The 25,392-nt window shown below is 38.3% G+C and overlaps 1 protein-coding gene across 1 annotated transcript; it reads right to left on the bottom strand.

The window, feature by feature from the left end:
- Positions 1-105: 105 nt before the first annotated feature.
- Positions 106-25,392, bottom strand: LOC131232471 (uncharacterized). The gene is made up of 17 exons (XM_058228722.1): positions 25,277-25,392; positions 24,446-24,604; positions 19,895-19,993; positions 10,048-10,139; positions 9,410-9,510; positions 7,877-7,967; positions 7,671-7,729; positions 7,392-7,512; positions 7,238-7,306; positions 3,931-3,983; positions 3,688-3,796; positions 2,698-2,868; positions 2,399-2,557; positions 2,187-2,279; positions 1,602-1,790; positions 1,165-1,385; positions 106-927 (listed from the first exon to the last, which is right to left on the bottom strand). Exons 2-17 carry the CDS (start codon positions 24,573-24,575, stop codon positions 612-614), a joined length of 2,073 nt encoding a protein of 690 aa, XP_058084705.1. The 5' UTR covers positions 24,576-24,604; positions 25,277-25,392; the 3' UTR covers positions 106-611.

The following is a 25,392-nucleotide window of genomic DNA, read 5'->3' as shown; positions in this document are numbered from 1 at the left end:
CCACACACACTTTAGCAAGGAAAACCCTTCCGTGGAAGTTGTACCCTAAAGGGTCATTAGCAATCACAAAATTGTCATGACATTCCAACATATCAAACATACAAAAGGCTCAATGAGCTATGCTCTGCAGATTTCTGCTCTAGTTGCATTTTAACAAAATCTAATGAAACCTCTGCAATGAGTAAGTTCTTGTGGACAACTCAACATCCAAGAGCCAAAAATAAACACCAAATACCCTCTCCTAAAGAAACAAATTTCAAGAAATGATACAAAGATAAGCATGCCTGCTGAACACAACTCGTTTAACAGCCCTAGTGTGTGGGTACATGCACAGGCTACATTAATCTGCTAGTCAAACAATGGCTGCCTAGTTTTCAGAATCTTGCTGTACAGTGCTAGTGATCCCACAATAATAACTAAAAGACCCCTTCAAAATTGCTCTGCTCCATAAATAAACTAACCAACATTCTTGAATTTTGATTTTTCAAAGCTGAAATGCCAAAGTGCCATCTGTTCTATTTTCTGGCTCTCTCCATTCAGCCTCTCTCTGTAACTGATAATGCAAAAACCATATATCAGACAGATATAACCCATTGTACATTGATGTGGTTTCACCGCCGGCCCCTTCTGCCATTCCCTCTTTGTCGGAAATTGGATCTATCTGGCTTCAGGCCTAAGGATTGGATACCCCTTCTCTTCCCTTCTCGGCGCTCCTCCTTTTCAGACTTGTACTTGGCTGAGCTTCGGGAGACAAAGGAGATCTCGCGTGAACCGCCCGGTCCCAGCTTCACATCACCAGGAATGCCAGAAGTTTGCTGCTCTCCAAGAGCAGCCATCCTCTCTCCCAGCGGGAGAGCATCCTCATTTGCAAGGGAAACATTCCTAGAAAACGCTTCTGCATGCCTCTCATCCTTCACTTCATATAGCCTGAAAGTTCATAAAGGGTCATTCCAATGCAATTTCGGAGAGCAGATTAATTGGATCAATTTGAGAACTTGTGTATACTTTTCAAAAGCATGAAGGCCATTTGGTAACTTGAGTTTTTTAAAAAAATAATAAATAAATAAAAGAGGAAGAAAGCATACTACATCTTTTTTTTTCCCTTTTCTTTTCAATCAAAACTACGTATCCTCCAAGCCTAAAATCAATGTAGAAACAACTGACCTTGGAACCCTTGCAACCTTCTTTTTAACTCTATTTGCTTCCTTGTCAGACTCATCATCTGATGATTGGGGTGCCATTGAGGCATCAGAGTCACTAATCCCCTGCTCTTCTTCATTCTGCAGAACTGGCTCGAAATGTTCTTCGATCAATGAGGGATTCTTTTTTGAAGCAACGGGATGTAGAGCAAGAAATTCGGGGGATAATTCATCCACTTCGAAGTCCTGCACATGACATTAATAAAACTATATGACATAACAATACAATGCTGACATGAGCAAGCAATAATGACATTACAGCTACCAGTCATTTCTAATCAGGACAAAAGCCAGTTATCATCTACAGATGAACTCAAGAAACATACAATACAAAAGGAACCAGCATCTGGGTGAGCATTGAACATCACAATTTTTGACGTTGGCAAAGATGGATTTATTTACCTTATTCTCAAACATCATAGAAAATCGTTCATCTTTCAGCAACTCACTGCCTAGTCCTTTCCTTTTCTTGGATGATTTCTTCTTTGTTGCAGTATCATCATTATTTTCCAATACGCCTTCTTTAGCTTCTTCATCTTCAAGCAGACGAGCAGCAAGAACCCTGTTTACTTTAGGTAATTTCCTCTTGATCTGCAAAAGGAAAACAGGATATGAGCTGATCACCCAAAGTAAACAGACTGATAGAATAACAGTATCATTCAATATATATCCTCAGCAATTTCAGGATCTTAGCACATTGGTCATAGCGAGAATACTCAGAGCACCTACACAATTTCCAAATCCAAATTCCCAAGTCGCATGTCTGATGCATTAAAATTATATCCATTGATGAATGCCATATACACAAGGCCACGTGAATATGCCCTATACATGCGGACAGGCATGTGTAATGATGCATGGGCAAACTCCAGAATTTGAATCTGCCCAGCAAAGATTATAGATGTCAAATGGCATCCCTCCGAGAACAATTAACTGCATAGTTTAAATGGAAGGATTATGCACACAAACAATCAAGAAAGAACAAACCGTAATGCGAGAGGCACGTTCTGTCTCCAACTTCTCTTGCTTCCGCTTCTCTATATAAGCATCATATGCAAATGGATCTACCCAAGCTTGTGCCTACGACATAGTAAATAGAAAATAAGATTTCTTTCGTTTTTCCTTTTTTTTCTTTTTTTTTTTTTTGCCTCAAATCTTGTAATGAAAAATATAGATGTTTAACACGAAAGCATCAATACCTTTTTATACAACCGATAATCGACAAAGAAACCATGCATGGAGGCCTTTAGTTTATCAGTGCCGATCAAATGCGTCAAATTCAATCGTTCAATGTCTTCTTTCGTCAAAAATTTGAAATCATCATATATGGTTGTCTGTGCACCCTCCTCCAGTTCTTCCTGTAATGACAAACAATACATTAGCGGTAAGATTATGAGTTCCGCAGCCCAATAAAACCTCTAGGATGTTATGAAAACAAAAGCACGGTGATTTTTAAAACACAAATATGATGCTACTAGAAAAGTCATGACAGCTATACCGTTAAGTTTTCCAGGTATGAGCACCATTTTGGAGCAGGCCCTAGAGCAGGTATGAAGTATGATGGTATTTGGCTGCAGTCTAGAGCCAACAGCATCAACCCACTCTGACCAAAAACACACACATCGTTAATAGTTCCTGCAGTTGGTTCTATGCTGGTCATGCTGTCGCCCTGTAAACAATAGCAAAGTCACAAACTTGATTAGCCGACTAAATGTATGTATGAAACATTCATGAGAGAAGTTGCTGTACTTGTAACTATGCAACACAAGGGAAAAACTACCAAGATATTGCTAGTACTAGAGAAATCATATGCTAAGCATAAATTGCATCTTGAGGAAATTGCAAGCCATTACTAGCACAATACCTGTGCTAGCCAAACATTTTTCAAACCATTACAAAGAAAATCAGTAGAGATAATCTCTGCTGAGAAAATCATGAAAACGATAAATCACCAGTTCGTGTGGATATAGTTGCAAGTAGTTTTAACTAGAACAAGGATTTAATAGGACACATGGGACAACTATTCTGGCTGCAGCTTCAGAATATACCAAGTGTTCAAATTTCAGGTTCGTATTTTTTCACTATCAGACCATTCATCAGAAATGATAAAATAAATAAAAGCATTCAAACAAACACTTAAAAGATTTATATTTCCACCCATATACACATTGATTTTTTTTTCATATATACACATTGATAATTAAAAGCAACTTCAATACAAAGAACCGAATAGCACATTAGTAAGGAGCAGAGAATGCCCAATACAAAGCCATAGCCCAAGACTATTATCCACCCTAATTAAACTATTTGCCAAATTGTTAGCTCCACAAGGAATGAAAAAGGAACAAAGAAATGCTTAGAAATATCATGGCAGTGATTTCTCAGCTACATGAAATGATGAGAACTGAATAGAGAATGGATATAACAGTTCAACCTACAATCCTGCTTGTTTACCCAGATGATATTATTTTAATGATAAACTCCTTACCATCTCAGGATCCCAAATTCTAACTATATGATTATCTGCAGTGATCATTTTTGGCCTTGCGGAGTTAAGAGTCTGGTGCCACTTAATGTCCAATATTGGGCTTCCATACCTATACAAAGGACAATATTGGTTGCAAGAAACAAGAAGCAAGAAGCAAGAAGGCATGGTTAACACAAAGAAAAGTAAGTTAAAACATTTTGAAGAAGTGGCTATTTGGAAAGGTAAAGCTCAAATTTTACTTACATGTGATCCTTAACTCGAACAGGATGAGAAGAACGCAAGTCATAGATCAATACCTGCAAATTAGACAGCAAGGGTGAGAATGTAGGTAAAACTACTAGCAAGGAAGAACATATATTCAACAATGAAAAGAAATGAGAAGCACTCTTCATCATTGACTGATAGAATTTCTGGTGTTTAGGAAGGGAGAAGATTCAATTTGTTGTAGCTTGAAGTTGTGTTGTAAAAAAAGAAAGAAGGGAAAACAGTGAGACTAAACTGTACAATTGCTATAGAGTCATTGAAATGCAAGACATAAGAATTGCTTGAGTGGTCCAGGATGGAGTTGGCAAATAAATATTTACCTAACTGAGGAACTGCAACGGACTCAATGAACCATGGAAAATATAAGACCTACAATCAATAATGCACACAAGTTTATGCTCTTAGAACTGCCTGAACCTCCATTTTACCATCCATGTGGATACTCCCTTGAAAAACTAATACTGCTTCTCAAAGGACGGCAATGCTGTGGAACCAGCACATTTTTTTTTTTTTTTTTTTAAGCAACGAAGAAATTCATTAAAAGAGGGAGAAAAAACAAACAACAAAGAGAAAGAAAGCAAAAAAGGAGGACTGCTGAAATAGCAGAGAACTCCTAGAGGCCTAAAAAGGAAAGATCAGACGCATTCAGATCCTTTACAATGCCCGCCCATTCTACGATCATTGATTTAGCCCTAGAGCCCAGCACATTGCGATTCCAATACTGAAAATAGTGAAGAAACAAGCATAACCAAACACTACAACATAGTCCTACTCCAAAGTCTTAATAGTTCCAATTAAACAGTGATTCACCAATTATCAAATGCAAGTTGTTTACAGTAACTTCAGGCTGTATCACCCATAGAACCAGCATCCTTGTATTAGTATTCAACTTTTCTAATGTACAAATGATGAGCTAGCATCTCTCTGCCTGCATCTCCAAAAGGACACGTGTCTGATGAAAACAAATAGAGCTCAGATCAGGTAATAGCTAGTGCGCTGTACCAAAAAAAACTGGTTGCTGCTGTCATTTATGAGCAGACTACATGCTCCACAACCATCTTTCTAGGATTTTTCTTTTAGGCCATAACACACTAGAGGAGAATTGACTAATATGCATCAACAACTAAGATGGTTGCCTTCAATGACCTAATTTTCTCTTACATTCTATTCAGAGAGAGAGAGAGAGAGAGAGAGAGAGAGAGAGAGAGAGAGCCCCTGGATTCGGAACCCCCTAGATTTGAAATCCTCCCATTGTGTTTGCCACCTTGGATTTAATACCAAATCAACTTTAGTATCTCTAATTAGTGGACATATGTAATGTTTGATACAATGGTTGCAATAAGCCCGTTGAAATAAATACTTTGCCCGAAAATGAAGAAATTCCAAGTCTCTGATGGGCCACAAGCACAGGATCACATCCGAGTGACTAACCAACGATTTTTAACCATTGATTTACATGGACAATGCTTGGACGGCGTAGATTATCCTATTAAAGTAATTATAGTGATGCAGTTGATAATCTGATTGTTTTGGGGATATCATCAGTAGGCCATGTGCCCAATAGATTAGCAGCCTAGTGACACACATGTTTTACATTCAACTCTTGGAAGGATTTTAGATGTAATCCAAGCTTCCACCTTGAATTTCAAACCCCCTCTTTGAGGGGATTTGAAATCCCCAGTTACTTTATGGTGCTAAACATATCAGGAGATTTGAAATCACCTCAAATCCCCCCAAATCCATGGTGCCAAATGACCCCTTAGCCTCTTTGGATTGTCAAGTCCATGACATCAAACGTGGCTTCGGTGGATCCCTGGCTATGGGGCCCACCGTGATGTATTTTGCTTATCCACGTCGTTCATCCGTTTCACCAAATAATTTTAGGGTATGAGCCAAAAAATGCACAGATCTAAACCTCAGGTGAACCACACCACAGGAAACAATGGTGATTGAATGCCCACCATTAAAAACCCCTTGGGGCCACCGGAATGTTTATTTTCCATCCAACCTATTGATAAGGTCACAAAGACCCAGATGAAAGGATCACGCAAATATAGGCTTGATCCAAAACTTTTGTGGCCCCCAAGAAATTTTTAATGGTCAATCACCACTATTTCTTGTGCTGTGGTCCACCTAAGATTTGGATCTGCTGCATTTTTGGGCTCAGACCCTAAAATGATCTGACGAAACAGATGGACGGCGTGGATATAAGGCAGGCACATCACAGTGGACCCCATAGTCAGGGATCCACTGACGCCACGTCCCATGACATCATGCTTCAAAGGACAAAAACCAGCAATGCAAGGTACGAAAAATTTCCACCAGTCATTGTGGTAGCGACATGATACTTTTTTGGGGAACTTCTAAATTTCATGGTTTACAATCTTAAACTCAATGCAAAACTAAACTAATTATTTCCAAGTTCATTAACATGGTTATTATATAGCTATGAATATTAATGATAGCGCTCAACAGCTTAGTTACAGCTTACAGGGTCTCCATTTACTCAACCTCCCATTACAAAATCACAGATCTGCATTTTCAGTTCAGATTCATGCGGAACCACAGTGCTTACTATAAAAATTTGCGCTCCCAACTTTTAGGAAGTGGGAACCACATTTCCTTTTTTTTTTGGTTGGCTTTCCTAGATGGGACATACTGTTGCAGCCTCCATTTGTCACCGAGAAAAGATAATAATTCATATAACCTCTACTTTAAGAATATTAAGACCAATCATATGTTTAAAAAGATTTTAAGAAAACCTAACTCTGTAGATTTAAAAAGCAAAAAACTCTTTGAATAATTAGAGATGACATGATTCATTTTACAATATATCTTTCTATGATATACAGTAAAGACAATTCCTAGATGCTTTAAACTTTTCTCTAAAACAGGAGATTACGTGCTCCGCTTTCTGCAACTCAGGTCAGCAGTAACTCAAGGTCACATTCATCTAATCATCACATATTCTAGATCATGTATCTTAGACCATAAGTAATTACACAAAGCAATGTATCATTTTCCAAGAAATGCCTTTCAAATCCATAATAGATTTGACAAAATCTATGGACAAAAATGTTGTTAACTATCCATAAAAAGTCAAAAAAAAAAAAAAAAGCGACATCATGAAGGACATATCACAGAACAGTATGCCTAAAATTAGGGCTGTCAGTGGGCCGGGCCTGGGTCAAGCGAAATCAAATTTTCGAATAGGCCCAGCCTGTTGACAGCCCTACCTAAAATCAAATGAGAACAAAATTATAGCCACAGTGACATTTCATCTTGCCTTTCCAGCACTGCTTCCAACTGCCATGAGGAAACCCCCATAATCATCAAATTGTAATGCCGTGACCTCCTGAAGAGCATCCCACTGGTTAATATACATTTCTAAGACAATAAACTGACAAAAGAACAAGAAAAGAACTGGAAAACAGCACTACCTGATCAGCATCACCACTACCTGTAACAGCATTAATTCTCCCCACTGAAGATTTCATCCTTGGGTCAAAGCATTCTACAGTCCCATCCTCACCACCACAAGCAACCAGCCCATGAAGCATGCTGAAGATTGAAGAAGAAGGGGAAGTTTTTCAGTGAGCAAAAACCATCATAAAAGTGTGATTCAAGCTCAATGCAACAAAAGATAAAGATGCAAAGCTGTTGGAAGTTAGAACTAAAACATTCAGAGGTACTCAAACATTAATTCTTTCTCCAAATACCTGCGGGAAACTACATTTATTGCTGGTGATTGAGTACTGAGTGAGGAAAGAAAACGCCCCTGTGACATAGAAAACAAGGTATTAGTGTTTGCAGAACTGGTACCAAAGCATTTGAATAATTCTAATATCAAATAATAAAAAACAATATTAATATATATATATAGAGGGAGAGAGAGGGAGGGAGGGAGGGAGAGAGAGGGGAAAACCTCATCCAAATTAATTCTGTACACATCAGGAGAAGAGGCAGCGCAGAGCAAGTCACAAGACCAGCAATCATATGCAATATCCCTTCCCATCCTGTTAGGCATTTATGTATCAGCACAAGTCAGATGGATTCAAGCCACCAAAAGAAAAAAAAAAAACAAAACAAAACAAAAAGAATTAGATAATTCAGAGATGCAAAAGATTAGTATTGTTGAAAGCTCTTTTCTCAGCCAGAGATCAAGAAATGTATATAATTTCCTGAGAGTGACAGATGCCAAAATTAGTGTAACTCCATCTGACAAGTCAGTAGAGGATAAATTTGGATATTCATGGCTTCTGCAATCTAAGGAGAGATAGGATTAAATCTTTTTAATAAAGGTATACTTAACAACCTAGAAGTTGGATCTAGACTCAGAAAATGGAGCAGCTAATTTCAGAATTCAACTAGGCTGTGATATTTTTCACCAGCTCACCAACTTGGTTCAGAGATTAGGAAAAAGTGCTTATAACATCAATGCTGAGAAATAAAAAATAAAAAAATGGGAATGCATAAAATTACAAAAAGTATATAGATTTGTAGATACTAAGGGTGAGGGACAGATGCAGTTCAACTTCTTAATCAAACACTTGTGGATAAATTCCTACTTTGAATTTGGTATCTCCTCTATCTAGCTAATGCATCTTGTGAAGAAGGATGTGAATATAAGGAATTGAAGATTTGTTGATCATCAAAACCAAAAAGTTATTCAAACAGATGATTTTCCTTTCTATGAAAAACTGAAATTTGGCTTGTATTCAATCATCAAAATGCCGACAACAATTATCTGGGACAAGGCTATGATGATTGTGATGATGACTCGATCATAATTTAGTGTCTATACTTTCTCAAATTTGGTCTAGATATTAGTGTTTATGATCAATGGTAGGAAACTTTAATGCAGGGGCATTTTCACACCGGGCTCGAGTGGGGTCGCCTGTGGGATTCAGGAGCACACTCGGGGTGGGCGGGGCCCACAGGGGAGGTCTCGTGTTTGAGACTCCTTACCAGGGATGATTAATGCGCATTTTACACCGGGCTCGAGTGGGGTAGCCTGTGGGATGCGGGGACACACTCGGGATGGGCGGCCCATGTGAGGCGGTACCCATGTGATTTGGGGCCCACGAGGGAGGTTCGGCCAAGGTCCTAACCCATGAGATGTGAGGCCTGGGCAATGAGATAAAGGGATTAATTTGCCATACTCCAACAGTTCAAGCTTTTAAAGCAAGTGGTTAATTGTCCTGCATCAGAAACTTTATCCAGAATTCCAATGCTCATACTATCTTGATAATAATCGAAAAATAAATTTTAATTGCGATATTTACATATCAGGAATCAAAGATTAACAAATGAATAGACAATAATTTGAGGAATTAACCAGTCATTTTGACTTATACATTGACAGCTATATGAGCAATAACAATGGACTTATAAAAATACAATTTGACATATAAGAACAGAAATATAACTAGAGTAAATTCTTGGAGTAGGAAAATACCTTGGAATGCGTAAGCTGTAGTAACTTCCTTGTTTTGCATGTAGGCAAACAGAACGGTCAGCACAGAGAAATGCAATTTTGGAATAATCATCAGTCAGTACCTATACAAAGCAGCAATCATTGTGTCACCATTATCATTAGAAAGCATAAGGTACCTAACAATATGCAGCAGCTACCATATCTGATAAAGAACATGAAATATACAAGAAAAATGACATAGGAAGATAATGGTATAAACATCCATTTCTATTCATCTTCCCTGTGACCATAAAAAATGACAGAAAGGCAAGCCATTGAATGATGATTCGAAATGTGATCATTAAATTTCCAGTGATCTATAACTTTGCTAACAAAAATCCTGGCTTTGTATAATATCTACAAAGCAATATTGACTGCTTACTAGTGAAAATTCTGAATCAATCAGGGAAGAAGGGAAAACAAAAGGTCATACTGACACCCAGCTCATAGTCTCATGCCAAATAGCATGGGACGAGTAAACAGTGTGGAAGATGCATATACATGCAGGCACAAAGCTCTTCGTTGTAAACTTTCTGCAGTGTACAAAAGGATGCATGCATAATAATACGTTGCATGAAGTCCATGTGAAGCAGCTGACACTGAACCACAACTTTAAGTACCTGAAAATCAACAATTTCTGAAACCAAGTGCCTTTCAAACTTCAACGAAAGTTCCCTTAACTCATACACTTTAACTTGTGGAGGGTAAATGCCTGAAAGTCAAGAACCAATGACCATGATAATCATTTTCAAACAAACCATAGTATTTCACTTAAGAATAGAGGTGCAAAGAAGAATACTTGAATAGCTCTTTTGAGAAGACACTAAGGTGACAAAGGAAAGAGATGACATAATCAGTGTTCGAAATATCGGTAAAGTGTTACGTATCGTACCTTTGGGATACATATACGTATTGGTTATCGCATGGGATATATAGGTTGTATCGCGTAATGTATCGTTTTTGTTGGAAACATGGGGAAATTGATCAATTTTTTCAATGAAACTTCAGTGATTGTTAAAAAGCACATCAACACACACTTATAAATCAAAACATTACAAAAAATAAGTGCACATAATAGGTTTTCTTTGTATGGGGTCCTAATCTATGCGTTGTCTAACTGAATTGATGCAAGTATATTCAAAGTTCATTCATATAATTTATAAATATAAGACGTGTGGAAACACAAGTAATACATTCAAAAGCAAAAGAAGAATCACTGGATTAGGTTACATACATGTTTGATTTTATGTTTGGACACAAGGATTGCAACCGATTTGCGAGCAAGTGGGAAATTTTGATTTTTTCAACTTTCCGCGACTCGGCCCATCTCCTCCAAATCTCAAAATTGAAGCTCCCAAACCATGCTTTTTCATGCAAAACATGAACAATCATGTATTTGTAACAATTTGACGCTGATTTAACATGATTTACAGGGAAAAAAAAAAAAGGATTGAAAATCGAAAATGCTCACCAAATCGAACATGTGAGATATATCGCACTACTTGTGAGTTTCGTATCGCACAGGTGGGATACAAGATACATCGTGGGATATATCGGCCAATATCGTCGATATTTAAAACACTGGACATAATAATGATCTAAATTCTAAAAATTTAGTTATGTTAATGGAGTAGGAAGGAAGAATGGGAGAAAAGAAAGAGATTAGAAAGAAAGAGAGCTTAGAGTGATCACACCCACACCTCCACTCTAATTTTAACATTAGGACTGCCATAACACAATGTGAAATTACAATGATATCCCTACACTTAAGTAAGCCCAATGTAGAACAACTATTTTAACCATAACCCACAAGGAACATATGTAAGACATGAACCACTACATGGACCACCCTAACCATCTCATCATTGTTCATCAACATGGTGGGCCACACATGATCATCACTATCCATCATGTTCCATCAACACTCCTCAAGCTAAAGCATAGGTATCATGAATGCCCAGCTTAGTGAAAAGACAAACCAGATGAGTCTTCCTAAGAGCTTTGGCAAAAATATTGGCCAATTGATCTTGAGATCTCACAAACGGCATGTAAATTTCATTAATCACAATTACCCTTCAAAAAAAAAAATCATTAGTCACAATATTCTCTCTAAGGAAGTGACGATCAACTTCAATATGCTTGGTCCTTTCATAAAAAATTGGATTGTTGGTGATGTGTGAAGCAGCTTGATTATTACAATAGAGTTTAATTGGATCATCAACCTTCAAACTCAACCCAGACATCAACGTTTTCAACCACATGAGATCACATGTAGTATGAGTCATTGCCTTGTACTTTGCATCCGCACTTGATTGAGCTACCACACTTTGCTTAGTACTTCGCCAAGTAACAACATTACCTCACAAAAAGTAGTAACCAGTAATAGAATGCCTATCAGATTGAGAGCCAGTCTAATCGGCATCACTAAGTTGAAAACGACCATTACACCTGCATAGAATTCCATGACCAGGAGCCCCCTTCAAGTATCTTATTATACAAAATATGGCTTCCATATAAGTAACACGAGGTGCCTATATAAGTTAACCAACCACGTTCACAACAAAGGTGATATATGGTCAAGTGATTGTCAAATAAATCAGGTTTTCAACAAGGCAGTGATATCTTTCTAGATCATCAATCGATTCATCTTGATCCACAACCAACTTTTGATTTGGATCCACAAGAGTTTCAACTGGATTCACACCCACAAGACTCGTCTCAGCCAATAAATTGAAGGCACCCAAGTTAATTCCACCTTAGATATTAGGGCTGAAAGTCGGGCGGATTGGGTGGGGTTGGTGCTCAACCCTAGCCCAACCCAAGGTTCCTATACCTCAACCCTAACCCAACCCAACCTCAGGTTGGGAATTCTCAACCCAAGCCCAACCCAAGCTAATATTTTCGTTCTTAAATTTGTCTATTATATTTCAATACACATCTTATTTTTTGTATCTATGATTTTATTAATTATATACGTAGTTATTTATCGTAAAAAACTTCATTTTTTCTAAACAAACAAGCTGAAATATAAGACAACTACTCCTTTAAAAGTTGTGTTGTGTAGCATGTAATTTATTTGGGAGAGAGAAATCTGGCGTATCTAGTTAGCTTGAGTCATCAGAAATGACGCGGACCAATAAGACCCGACAACACTTGAATTTCTTGTGCCTTCAACACTAACGATCCACACTAAATTATAATTTATAAGTAACCTATATATCGATCGGGTTTGAGTTGGGTCGGGCAACCCAAGCCCGACGCAAGTTTTATCGGGTTGGTGTTTGTATAGCCTAAGCCCGAGACCGGACACAATACATCCTGTCCGAGCCCAACCTAATGTCGGGTCAGTAACGGGTCGGTCGGGTTGAACCCGCCCAACTTTCAGCCCTGTTAGATATAGCTACTTCAAGACCCACCTTTCGTTGCAACAAGTTAATTCCCACCTTAGATCTAGCTACTTTAATACCCAAGAAGTATCAAGGCGCCCAAGTCTTTTATATAGAAGTTTTGTTGTAAGAAGGCCTTCAATTTTTTGATGCCAACATTATCAATGCCTATGACAACAATATTTTCCAGATACACAACTAGCACAATAGTGGACGCCTCACTCTGCCTCAGAAAATAGCGGTCAACTTTATTCCATACCATATGCACACACTACTTTGCTAAATTTGTCAAACCACACTCTCGGAGATTGTTTTAGGCCATAAATTGGCTTGTGAAGGTGGCACACCTTGTCTAACTCCCTCCTAAGTAACAAAACTAGGAGGTTACTCCATATAAATTTATTCAAGTGCTCTTGCTATGAGACCAGGTACCACTAGACATCATAGTTATTCAAAAAGATAATTTCACCAATAACTTGAGCACATTGTGGAGCATCCCTATGCCTCTTAACAAGGTGTTCCGTATCCGTTACAATACACCCGTAAAGGCCGATACGTATAGGTAACGGCCATGACCGTTACATGATGCAGGGGTGAAACGGGCAGTTGGTTTTTTAAGACCGTATCAGCCATTACAGTGGTTGTGAAAGCTGTTACAGTGGTCATAAAGGCCGTTATGGGGCATAACGACCGTTACTCCTGTAAAGGTCGAAAAGCGACCACTTTTTTTCTATTTAAATATATATAAAAAAAAAATACTTTTCTCATTCCAATAACTCTCCTAGGTCATTTTCCAACTGATTTCGATCACTCTTACTATAGTTTTTAATATTAAAACCATAGATTGAAGTGATTTGAGCGAATAGAACCTCCTAGGTCATTTTACAACTGATTTCGACCACTCTTACTATAGTTTTTAATATTAAAACCGTAGATTGAAGTGATTTGAGCGAATAGAACCTCCTAGGTCATTTTACAACTGATTTCGACCACTCTTACTATAGTTTTTAATATTAAAACCGTAGATTGAAGTGATTTGAGTGAATAGAACCTCCAAGGGCCATTTTTTAAAATTGACAAAGTAGTATTTATGACTTTTTCTGATTTCTAATTTCTAGTGCTTGATTGTGATGTGTAAACATTAGAGACTTATAATCATGTTCACAAATTCACTAGACAGCCCGACACAATACTCTCACCAAAGAGTGGACCGTTACACTACCATAAACATGTTCAAAACAAAAAATGAATACATATTTTGGAATATTTACATTATTCTGGATTTTCTAGATATTTTTTTCAGAATTTTTCGGACAAATCTAAATTTTCAACCGTACGGGGTCGTAACGGCCGTTACACCCCCCTTATCGGCCGTTATAGCCAATACCCGTATTGGTAATGGTGGTGACCGTTACAACCACCGTTACCGATACAGAATACCTGGCCTCTTAAGGTGCCAAATTGCCAGTTAATTGTAGGACAAAAATTAATGACACCCAAATAATAATCTACAAATAACGTCTTCAATATTTAAGATGCCTCTAGTAAATTAAGGTTCGATTGTGGATGAATTCCAAGGGTCTTCGGAAGCGGACCTTAATTGCGAATACAGAAGGATCATTGATAATGTTAAGAAGTCCTCTTCAAAGGAAGCTCTCCAGATGACTCCACCTACAGGGTGGTGGAAGTTAAATGCTGATGGGAGTTTCTTAAGCAAATCCTAGAGCTTCCAAGGTTGGAGGACTTTTAAGAGATGAACATGATTTGATCAAATTCTTTGTCTTGACCGACTAGTGCTAGATCTTCCAACAGTGCAGAATTGTTTGTCACAAAAACTAGAGTAGAAATCTTTATTAATTGGGTGGGTGGTTCCTTAATGGAGGATTCTTATAATGCAATTGCATGGGCGTCTGATCCCCCCCTAATTTTGTCATGCTCTCCTATCCGATTACAGGGTTTCTTCTTCTTCTTCTTCTTCTTTTCTGAGAGGTAATGAATCATTTTATTAAAAAGAGCACAAAAGGCTCAAAACAACAAGAAACAACTGCATCCCGAACAAAAATGACCACTCACTTTGGTCAAAGTTTTTAAATGCAAGCAACCCACCTAATTACATCTCAGTGGCCCTCGGCATGACCCAAAACATTTCAAAAAAAGAAAGGAATTTTTCCCACACCTTCCAAACAAATGAGCAATGGATGAACAAGTGTTCCACGAGCTCCGCCCTCCTTGCGCAGATCATGAGTAATTAAGGATCACTACAAATCTTTTCTAAAAGTTATCAATGTTGACACCAGGAAAAAAAAAATCTCTTTTATGAGATATGGATAGTTTTTAGAGGCCGACTTCAACCAAAGGATTAAGAATGGCCAATCAACCTCAAAACAGAGTGAGCCATAGCCCATAGGAAAGCTCTTCAAAAATACTTTACAGTGGACCCAAGGTTGTCTGGTTCCAAGTTACAACAAGCCGGATGTGAGTAAATCTCCACAATTGTGTGGTCCCGGCAACCAACCAACGCACCAAATCTTCGACTTGAAGAGAAGGCTTTGAAACTCCCGATTGTAGAGAAGTGCCCGGGGGTGCAACAGGTGTGCTCGAAAGGTCATCCAAATACCTTCCAAAGAGTCCAAGTTCATGAGCTATATTTTTTTTTTTTGACAAGTAACGGTTAATTTTATTGAATCAAAACAGAAGAACAGAGGGAGAGTTGAGCTGCTGAGGTAGCCACTCAACTACTCTCCTAAAAGAAGGAGATTACAACCCTTTAGCATATCAACAGCAGATGCCCACTCAACTATAAAGTGAATCACCTTATTAACAGTCAGTGTTCGAAATATCGGTATCGCGTTAAGTATTGCACCCTTGGGATATGGATACATATCGGTTATCGCATGGGATATATCGGTTGTATCGTGTAATGTATAACTAATGTTGGAAATATTGGAAATTGGTCGAATTTTTCAATGAAATTTCAATGATTGTTAAAAAAGACATCAACACACACTTACAAATCAAAATATTACAAAAAAAAAAAAAAAAAAAACAAGTGCACAAAATAGGTTTTCTTTGTATGGGGTCTTAATCTATGCGTTGTCTAACTGAATTGATACAAGTATATTCAAAGTTTATTCATATAATTTATAAATGTAAGAAGACATGTGCAAACACAAGCAATACATTCAAAAGCAAAAGAAGAATCACTATATTAGGTTACATACATGTTTGATTTTATGTTTGGAGACAAAGATTGCAAACGATTTGCGAGAAATTGGGAAATTTTTAAATTTTTTCAATTTTCCTCAACTCAGTGGTCCTCCTCCAAATCTCAAAATCGAAGCTCCCAATACATGATTTTTCATGCAAAACATGAAAAATCATGGATTTGTAACAATTTGACACTGATTTAACATAATTTATAAAAGAAAAAAAAAAGATCAAAAATAAAAAATGCTCATTGGATCGAACAGGTGGGATATATCTCACTACTTGTCGTTTCATATCGCACAGGTGGCATACAAGAAATATCGTGGGGTATATCGGCTGATATCATCGATATTTAAAACACTGTTAATAATATCTCTAAAGACTTCAAAATGTCGTTAAAACACCTCCCATTTCTTTCTTCCCACGCAGCCCACCAAACGGCCAAAAGAGACATTCTCCAAAGCCTTGTCCTTTGCTTTCCACACCTTATACCATGCCAGGCCTGCAGCAAACCGCAAGCAGCATCTGGAAAGGTCCAGTGAACCTGGAAGCGAGACAAAATTTCAGTACAAATCCGATAAGTGAAAGCACAATGAACAAAGAGATGGTCCACTGTTTCTTCATTTTCCATGCAACATAGATGGATATTAGTGATGCACATGCCCCTTTTTCTCAGATTGTCAACAATTAGGACCTTTTTACTTACCAACCAACCAACCGAAAGAAGCTATCTTTGGGGGCACTTGATACTTCCAAACATAGTGTGACGAATCCTCTCCCATTGATGGACAAGACTTTGCAATATGACTATATAGGGACTTAACAGTGAAAATTCCTGATTTGTCGAGACGCCAAACTAATCTATCTTCAGTAGACAGATCGGGTTTGCTTCTATGAATGTGATTGAGAAGCGATACATATTCGTCGACCTCTTGGTCACGGAGGTTTCTTCTACACAGTGGATTCCACACTACTGCTCCCCCAGGAACCGCATAGCAGGCATCCATTGTGATGGACTGATTCTGAGCCAGACAAAAGATGCGCAGGAAAAGAACTCAAAGAGCTTCATCACCCACCCAAATGTCTTCCCAAAAACGAGTGCATTTGCCATTTCCAATTATGATTCCCGTACCTTTGAGGACCTCCGCCTTGATGGACAAAATGCCTTCCCAGAGAGCCAAAGCTTTGTATTTGGAGGAATTCTTTGTCCACCAACCCCCCTCTGAGCACCCATACTTGCTTTTGACCAACTTGTTCCATAGAGTTTCGTTCTTGGTTCCTAACCTCCAGGTCCATTTGCCTAAAATGGCCTGATTCATGCTTTTAAGATCTTTTACGCCTGCCCCTCCTTCTTGGACATGCTTACAGACTTACTCACTGAGCTATATTGAGGAAGCTACAAATTCATCTTTGCGAGCACGCAAACCCAATTAAAGAATTGGAGGGTCCCGTGGCACCTTCCACTTCATGATCGCTTTTGTGGGTGAAATAGACTCTAATGGCCTTGACTTTTAGCCTGTTGGAAAGCTTTGTCAATTATCTTTCCAATGGTCCCAAGATTACCCCAATAGAACCAACAACGGAGGAGATATGGTTGCTTTCCTAAAGTCATGCGTTGTTGCTAATGACCAATCTCATTAGAGGTAGACCCACCGTCGTTAGCCAATTGCAAAGTGACGCATGTCTGTCACCACAGGTGCGGTACAGTTGTCAATCTGTCACTTGCACCCGCTCACTAGGGTACAGTTGTCGCTCGCAGGTTGCGTGGACGAATCAATTTTCATTAGCCGGTCATGCCAAAATCGTTTATAAATAGTCAATCTGGGCCAGCAAGAAAAAACTTTGGCTCATTTCATTTCGCCAAGGAAATTATTTCAGTTAATCCTCTGGCGATTTCGAAAATCTAAAAAATAAAAATAAAAAATCCTAGAGTACCCTGACATGGCCCCGGCACAACTTGACAGGGTATTGGCGCACCTACATAGAGATGAATTTGCAAGCATTAGGACTCTAAAGGCATTCCTTTTTCCAAAAGGACAAAAAATAAATAAATAAATAAATAAAAATCACTGGGATCAGTTGAAAGAGATCAGGATGTTGGATAAACTTGTTGATTCAGCTGTAGATCTTAATAACAAGCCCTATGTTGATGAAAGTGCTCTTATAGATGATCCAAGTACTTGCCAACAGTTAGTGAGGCAACTCATCTAACTCACAGTCGCCCAACCTGATCTCTGTGTTGTTGGAGTGGTTAGCCAATTTGTGCATGCTCCTTGTACATCACAACTCAATGTGATTATTCGCATTCTTTAGTACTTAAAGGTTGCTACAGGATAGGGACTTCTATACAAGGGAAATGGACTGGATCTTCAATTGATCGTCAATTGACTACAGGTTAGTGTACACTTCTTGGAGGAAATCTTATCACGTAGAAGAGCAAGAAGCACTCTGTCATTACAAGATCCAGTGAGGAAACATTGTTTGACTGTTGTTCACGCGTATGAGCTCTTTAGCATTATTGTGAGAAATTGGTTTTTCTCTTAGTTAGCCATTGCAACTATACTTTGAAAGGTGGCAACAAAGGAGACTGTAACTCCTTATGTCCAGACTATGATTATCTTGCAGAACTTTTATTGTGTCCCTCAGTCATAGCCACCTAAACTCTATTGTGTCCGAGGAAATAGATGGCTTGTCCCACTCCTAGTCCTAGCCAACTTAGACCCAATCGAATCTTACTCCAGCCAAATCAGACTCAATGCAATATATAAGAAATTTTTTATTTTTTTTAAGAGAAACAATAGGAAAAAGAAAACAAAAAAACAAGAAGAAGAAGAAGAAGAGAGAGAAGAAGAAGAAGAAGAAGAAGAAGATGGTTTACCCTGTTTTCTAATTTTTCCCATCATGGTCCATTCCCCTTCCACTCTTCAAATCCTACTCATATATTTTGTTTTGATCCCCAAAATGGCCTAGATCTAGTCTAAAATGACTTTTAAAGCTTCCAACATGGTTGAAATGAAAAAATAGGAGCAAACAAAGAGAATAATTGAAAAAAAAAAAAACAAATTTCAACCTTGGTGGCCGTATCAGCATGTATCAAGCGCATCGGTGCTGAGACACCATGTATCGGCCGATACAAGGTGATATAACCTTTTTTCCGATGGCGCCAATACGACCCATATCATGTATCATATCGAGCCTATACGGATACGATATGACCATATCGGCCAATACGGTACGGATATTTCAATACATGCTCTTATCCATTGCCTTGATGTATCTTTGTCCTCCTTCCCCCTCCATGTTCTTTTTAAGAAATTCTTGTTATCAAAGAAATATCCAACAATGCTTGGCAAAAGTCCCATGAATGGCTTTCCAGCTGAGAGACATAACCAACGTTGCCTATTTATCTAGAACTCAGATTTCATTCATAAACAATTGGATGAATAAAAAAGCATTAACTTTCCGAGTATGTTTCCCTCCTTATACCCCTAGTATAAGGGCAAATTTTGGCATATGGATTGCAAGATTCAATCAATAAAAGAGCAGATGACAGCCTTGTCTTTACTGAAGGTGAGCCCTGAACCTGTACAATCACATATATACCACAAGGGATAAGAGAGCCTTCAATTGACCGTGCGATGAAAAGCAGATTTTTCAGTATTTATATACACAGTCGCACACTGTTTGTGAACATGTTTGTATGTGTAAGTGTGTAGGATCTAACTGGATGTATACATGCAATCCTTACATTTAAATTCAAAGCATATCGAAAGCCAATATGTGGACTTGCAGATAGCCATGTGTTTTTGTTTAATACGACATCAAGTTATCCACTATGCTAGATAGAAAACAAAAACATCTGAAACTAGAGAACCTGATGCAATGATGAACTCCCCATCAGGTGTTGCCTTAATCTTGGTTGCAGCAGTCTCAAACCTCAAATCCTGGATCAAGTCCACCCTTTGCATATAGTCTAATTATGAAGAAACAGACAGGAAAAAATAAAAAGGCTTATCAGTGAAGAATTACAATTTGGTACATTGCCACTATTGAATAAGTATACATATATCATTTAACATTAGAAGAAGACCAAATTCAATGGAAATAATGTCCCATCACATGCTTATAAAAAAAGTGGACTCTCTCTCTCTCTCTCTCTCTCTCTCTCTCTCTCTCTCTCCATGAATGACATTCCTTTACTGAGTCAAAGGAAATATGAGTACTACCAAGGCAATGAAAAATTACAACCAATACATGATCTCGGATATCAATGCACCATCCATAGCTAGTACACCGGGAATCAACAATCTCATTTGTGTCCCTCAAACCATAGTTTTTTTTTTTTTTTTTACATCCATCAAACCATAGTTAAAAACAAGCATTCCAAAATCAAGTACATAATTTCATCAACAATAAGTTAGTCTCCATGGCTCCAGATTGACAATTAAGTTAGTACTATGGCTACAAATTATGAGATGATACCCCTCAGAGCACCCTTAGAATCACCTTTCACCATGATTATTTCTAACCTCACTCAAATCTCAGATTCACCCTCAAGCATTAAATTTCCAACATACAGGTGGTGGCTTCATCCTCGATCCACGCACAGGCACACCCATGCGCACACACACAAACACTAAAATCCCATATTCACCCTCAAGCATTAAATTTCCAACATACAAGTGGAGGCTTCACACTCATAAAACAAGTATGGCTTTCTTCCGTGACAAACTTGTAATATCTTCCCAAGTTACGAGCTGATATTGTATGAAGAACTCCACTTAGCATGGTCCCAACTCCCAACTAATTGTAAGGTTCATTTTGTCTTGTCTCTAACTCAATTGGAGTGACAACATTGTCAAAGATGTACTTATCCCTACCTTTCCATTGCTGCATAATGGCAAAAGGGAACTCTTTACACAAAATTATTTCAACCACATCCACTGCTTTTTTTAAGCAATCAACAGGACATAAGGTTCATGAACAACAAATTTAATAGGAATACCATCGTCTCCCAGTGGAGAAAATATGGAAGCCTTCCACCTCCCAACACATGAAGTATAAGTTAGGGGAACTTTGATGTCTTTTTCAAAGGTTGTCCAAATAAAAGGTTTCTACCCATAAGCAGAGGCTCCACGACCTTCGTGCAAGGAGAGGCGATCTCTTCCTCTACAAGACACGGCTCTAGAGAAGGACTTAACCAAGAAGTCACCTTTTTTACAATAAAAAAATTGATAGGTAGATGATATTATGAACCATGCTTCTTCTTTTTCCTGAAGGGTTATTTTGAATCTATTGAAATCTATTGGATGATATTCATCATCATAATCTAAGCCTTATCCCAATTACTTTGGGTCGGCTACATGATTCCTTTTCCGCCATTCCCCTCTATCAGGGACCATAACTTCGGTTAGACCATAGGTTTTAAGGTCTATTCTAACAAACTCCATCTACATCCTTTTGGGCCTTCCCCTTGCCCTTTTAGAGACTTCACTTGTACCAACTCACTCCTAACCAGCGCAATTCTTAGTCCCCATTGCATATAACCAAACCATCTAAGTCTACTTTACCTCATATTATCACCTATTGGTGCTTACTCCTAATTTCCCTCGAATGCATTCATTTCTAATTCTATCCTTCCTTGTCCTGCCACTCGTCCATCTCAACGTTCTCATTTCAGCTATACTCATCCTAAGGAACATGTTGTTCCATAGTTGCCCAACATTCTGTCCCATAAAGCATGGTTGGTCTTATAGCCATCCTATAAATTTTACCTTTAGTTTTGAGTGTCACACAATGAACACATAAAACTCTATAGGCACATCTCTGTTTCTTCCACCTTGCTTGAATTCTATGGGAAGCATTCTTCTCAATATGTCCACTCTCATGAATTATCGAAATTAATCATTTTGGGAAACTTCTTGGTCAACAATCTTAATTAATTCCTCGTTCCCACTTCTATGGTTACTAAAATTACACTCAATATCTTAGTCCGATTAATTTAAAATATTCTAAAGCACCCCTCCATCAATCTAGCTCAATGTTGATCCCTGGTGCAAGCCTACAATAATTGGGAACTTACCTATCTCTTCACTAATGGTCCTCACATTTGTTATTGCTCCCTCATAAGTATCCTTGATCATGTCAATATATCCTCTTGAAACTCTTTTTTTTTCCAACACCATCAGATTAACTCTCTAGGGACCCTATCATAAGCTTTCTCCAAGTCAATAAAGACCATGTTGCAATCCTTCTTCCTCTCCCTACATTTCTCTATCGATTATCCAAGGAAGAAAATAGCTTCAATGGTAGACCTCTTTGGCATGCAACCAAACTAATTTTCTGATACATTCGTCCCATGCCATAGCCTTTGCTCAATCACTCTTTCCCAAAGTTTCATAGTGTTGGATGATATTCCAAATCATGTTGTTGTTGGTCAAAAACATTGATCTGCTGGATGAGATTATGAACCATGCCATTGTTGGTCATGGTCATAACAAATTGATGCTTATTTTAAGTAAAATCCAAACAATTAAAGGTTTTATGTTAAGTCCACATAATATTGTGATCACTAGATGACCATAAACCACAGACAAGAGATGCATTAGCTGAGAAGTCACCTTTCTAACAAAAAAAAAAAAAAAAATTTTGACATGTTTGGATTATTTTCTGAATAATGTTGTTGTTGGGATATATAATCAATTGATGCTTATTTTAAATAAAATTCTGATTATAAAAGGTCCTAGTTTAAGTCTGCATGATGTTGTGATCACTAGAGGACCATAAAACATGAATGGGAGAGGCAATATAGGGCTGGATCTTTCATTGTCAATAAGGCAAAAATGAGGATTTTGGGAATGATGGTGTGGGCCACATATGGCCTTTTCAGGTCCACTTGGGTGGGGTGAGGCAAGTAATGAGGAGGCTCTAACCCTTATTGAAGGACTGAGAATTTTCCTTAGATCTCACATTCCCCTTGATTGTGGAAGAGGTCCCTTCGAACATCATTGCTTACGCTTATTCTAACCATTCCAATCCATAGAAACTAATCATTATTTCAATGAAATCTTTAAAATTTCTAGGATAAACATTTTGTTTGTTCATGTTGATAGAGAAGCTAATGATGTTGTCAATATTTTTGGTGAAAAGGGTGTTTGCCAGCTAGCTGTTTGTCCTGGAATTCATCCCCACTCTTTGATATGCAAATTTATTTTTTTTTTTAAGTAAACCGAGTCGTGTTTATCTCTTAAAAAATAGCATGCCTATTCTCGTAACTCTCTCTCAAAAAATAGTATGCCTATTCTTGTAACTCCATGGCAGGTGGAATTTATGTAACTGCATATAAATATAGGTCAGACCCAGGCAAGCCCTGATCCTATTCTGTTACAGATTCCCCTTTCGACCGGAAAAAGAGGCCCATTTTGGGGGCACAAGGGTTTTGGATATCAAAGTAGTCTCTGCTAAAACGATCTATCAACTCAAATCGCTCCTCTTCCTTGTCAATTGATTAGTTCATACAAGTGAGTGATCAAACTTTTAGTCCAAAACAGAGATTCTTACACTGTTATAATAATACATATAAAAAAAAAAAAATTTAATCCCTCTCTCAGATTTGGAAGCCGTGAGATATAAAAGATAATCTGTTGACTACCCATTTCTTCATTGTTAATTTGTGAGGGAGGGTTTTTTTAATTATTATTTGGGAGTCCTTTGTGAGGGAGATTTGGTACCACTTCTTGGAGATCCTCGACAGGGCATGGATTTTTCAGTAGAACTTAAAGGGCTTCATCATGGAGTGTTCTAGCAACCTACTTTCCCTAAGGGGAAATTATTGTGTAAGATGCTTCTTAATGCATTAAGGTGTGGAACGGTAGGGAAGGATCTTTGAGACAAGGTGGCATTGATTGAAAATATGATGGATAGGTTGCCACCTTGGTAAGGGATTGAGCTATGGTGAGAACAGAATTTTGAGATGTCTCGATAAACAAATTTTAGTGTCCAGTGTTGAAGAAAAATTATTAGTGGCCCCCCCAGGCGAAACGTCAGGGTGATGTCTTCCCTGGTTATTTGACGGCATCAAGCTGACCAAATTCTCCTTGTATAGTTGCTCTCTTTTAATATAGTGATGGTTATCTTTCAAAGTAGCAATAGTGATAGTTTTACTAATAATAAGAATAAGGCATAACAAAGGCCCAGTAAAACAAGTATCAGATTAAAGTGTCTTCTCATAATTTCCAGTTAAAAGATGCCAGTAGTAGTTCTGTAGGTAATGCTGCCTACATCATTTTTTACTTCCCTTTTCCTACCCTTGCATTCACAAAGGTTTATAGATATAATAGCAGAACCATTAATGTCTTGAATAGGTCACTGTTTGATTTCAATGTAATGCGAGGAGTAAAATATCCAAAGAAAAGCAGCGTTTCACCTTTATCTTTTCGAAGGGCTTTCATCTTCTTGGGAGGAAGCCATGTTGGCGTAGAACGTTGGCCTGACATAGAATACATCTTTATGCCATTTATGGCAGTGGACTTGATGCTACCTCCCTGGTGAGCCATTCTTAACAAACTGCTAACCCAATAAACAACTGCTCAAACACAGAGAGAAACCATAAGAAAAAGAATGATGACTATGTACATGCATCAAACACTAGATGAGCATTTGCCTGAACACTAATACTCTATAAAAATATACAAATTTGCCACTTCCACACCTACGTGACATTACTCGACATTACTCGGCACATGCCATACGCATGGAATGTTCAAGCCGTCCATCAGGTAGGCCCCACCAGAAGTATGCCTTGTCCATCAGGAGGGCCGCAGGATCCGAAACACATCAAAAAGACGAAAATAAACTCGGTCACTTTGACTGGCCATGCATTTGTCACACCACAAGTGTGGAAAAGCTAAGCTGTCTATCAGATGACTCCTATCATGCAGAAGCCATGGCCCGAAAATTCGAACCGGCAGGTCGGCCACAGTGAATTAAACAAGCGGAAGAATAAATAAACTTGGACGATTTTTTTTTAGTTGTATATTTGTTTCGTACACTGTGGCCAGTTCGATTGACGGGTTGAACCTCTCACGCGTTGGCACGCGTGGCAGCGTGTAGAGGGGACGGATGATGCGTTCGTGTGGAATTAGCAAACCTATACATAGGTATTGAGAAATCTACAACGATATTGAGAATGTAATCTTCTCCTGAGAGGTTTGCAGATAAGGGATTTTTAGGAAGGCGGAGGGCGATTGAGAGTTACCTGATATGTACCGGAGAGGAGAAAAGGGGGAGCGGCGAACCCAAACCCTAGAGAGAGAGGGTTTTAACGACTAGGAGAGGGTTTTGGAGTTAGCTTCGGATGATTAGTGAAAGAGG

The sequence above is a fragment of the Magnolia sinica genome, chromosome 18, assembly GCF_029962835.1.
Source record: "Magnolia sinica isolate HGM2019 chromosome 18, MsV1, whole genome shotgun sequence".
NCBI lineage: Eukaryota > Viridiplantae > Streptophyta > Magnoliopsida > Magnoliales > Magnoliaceae > Magnolia > Magnolia sinica.
The sequence above is the reverse complement of the archived record's forward strand: the minus strand, read 5'-3'. Positions and strand labels throughout refer to the sequence as shown.

Coding starts and splice junctions, on each gene's coding strand:
- LOC131232471 (XM_058228722.1), bottom strand. CDS start 24,575: ATGGCTCACCAGGGAGGTAGCATCAAGTCCACTGCCATAAATGGCATA. Junction 19,994..24,445: donor AGCCCTTCGAAAAGATAAAG/GTGAAACGCTGC, acceptor CTTCATAATTAG/ACTATATGCAAAGGGTGGAC. Junction 7,307..7,391: donor GTAGTGGTGATGCTGATCAG/GTAGTGCTGTTT, acceptor GATGCTCTTCAG/GAGGTCACGGCATTACAATT.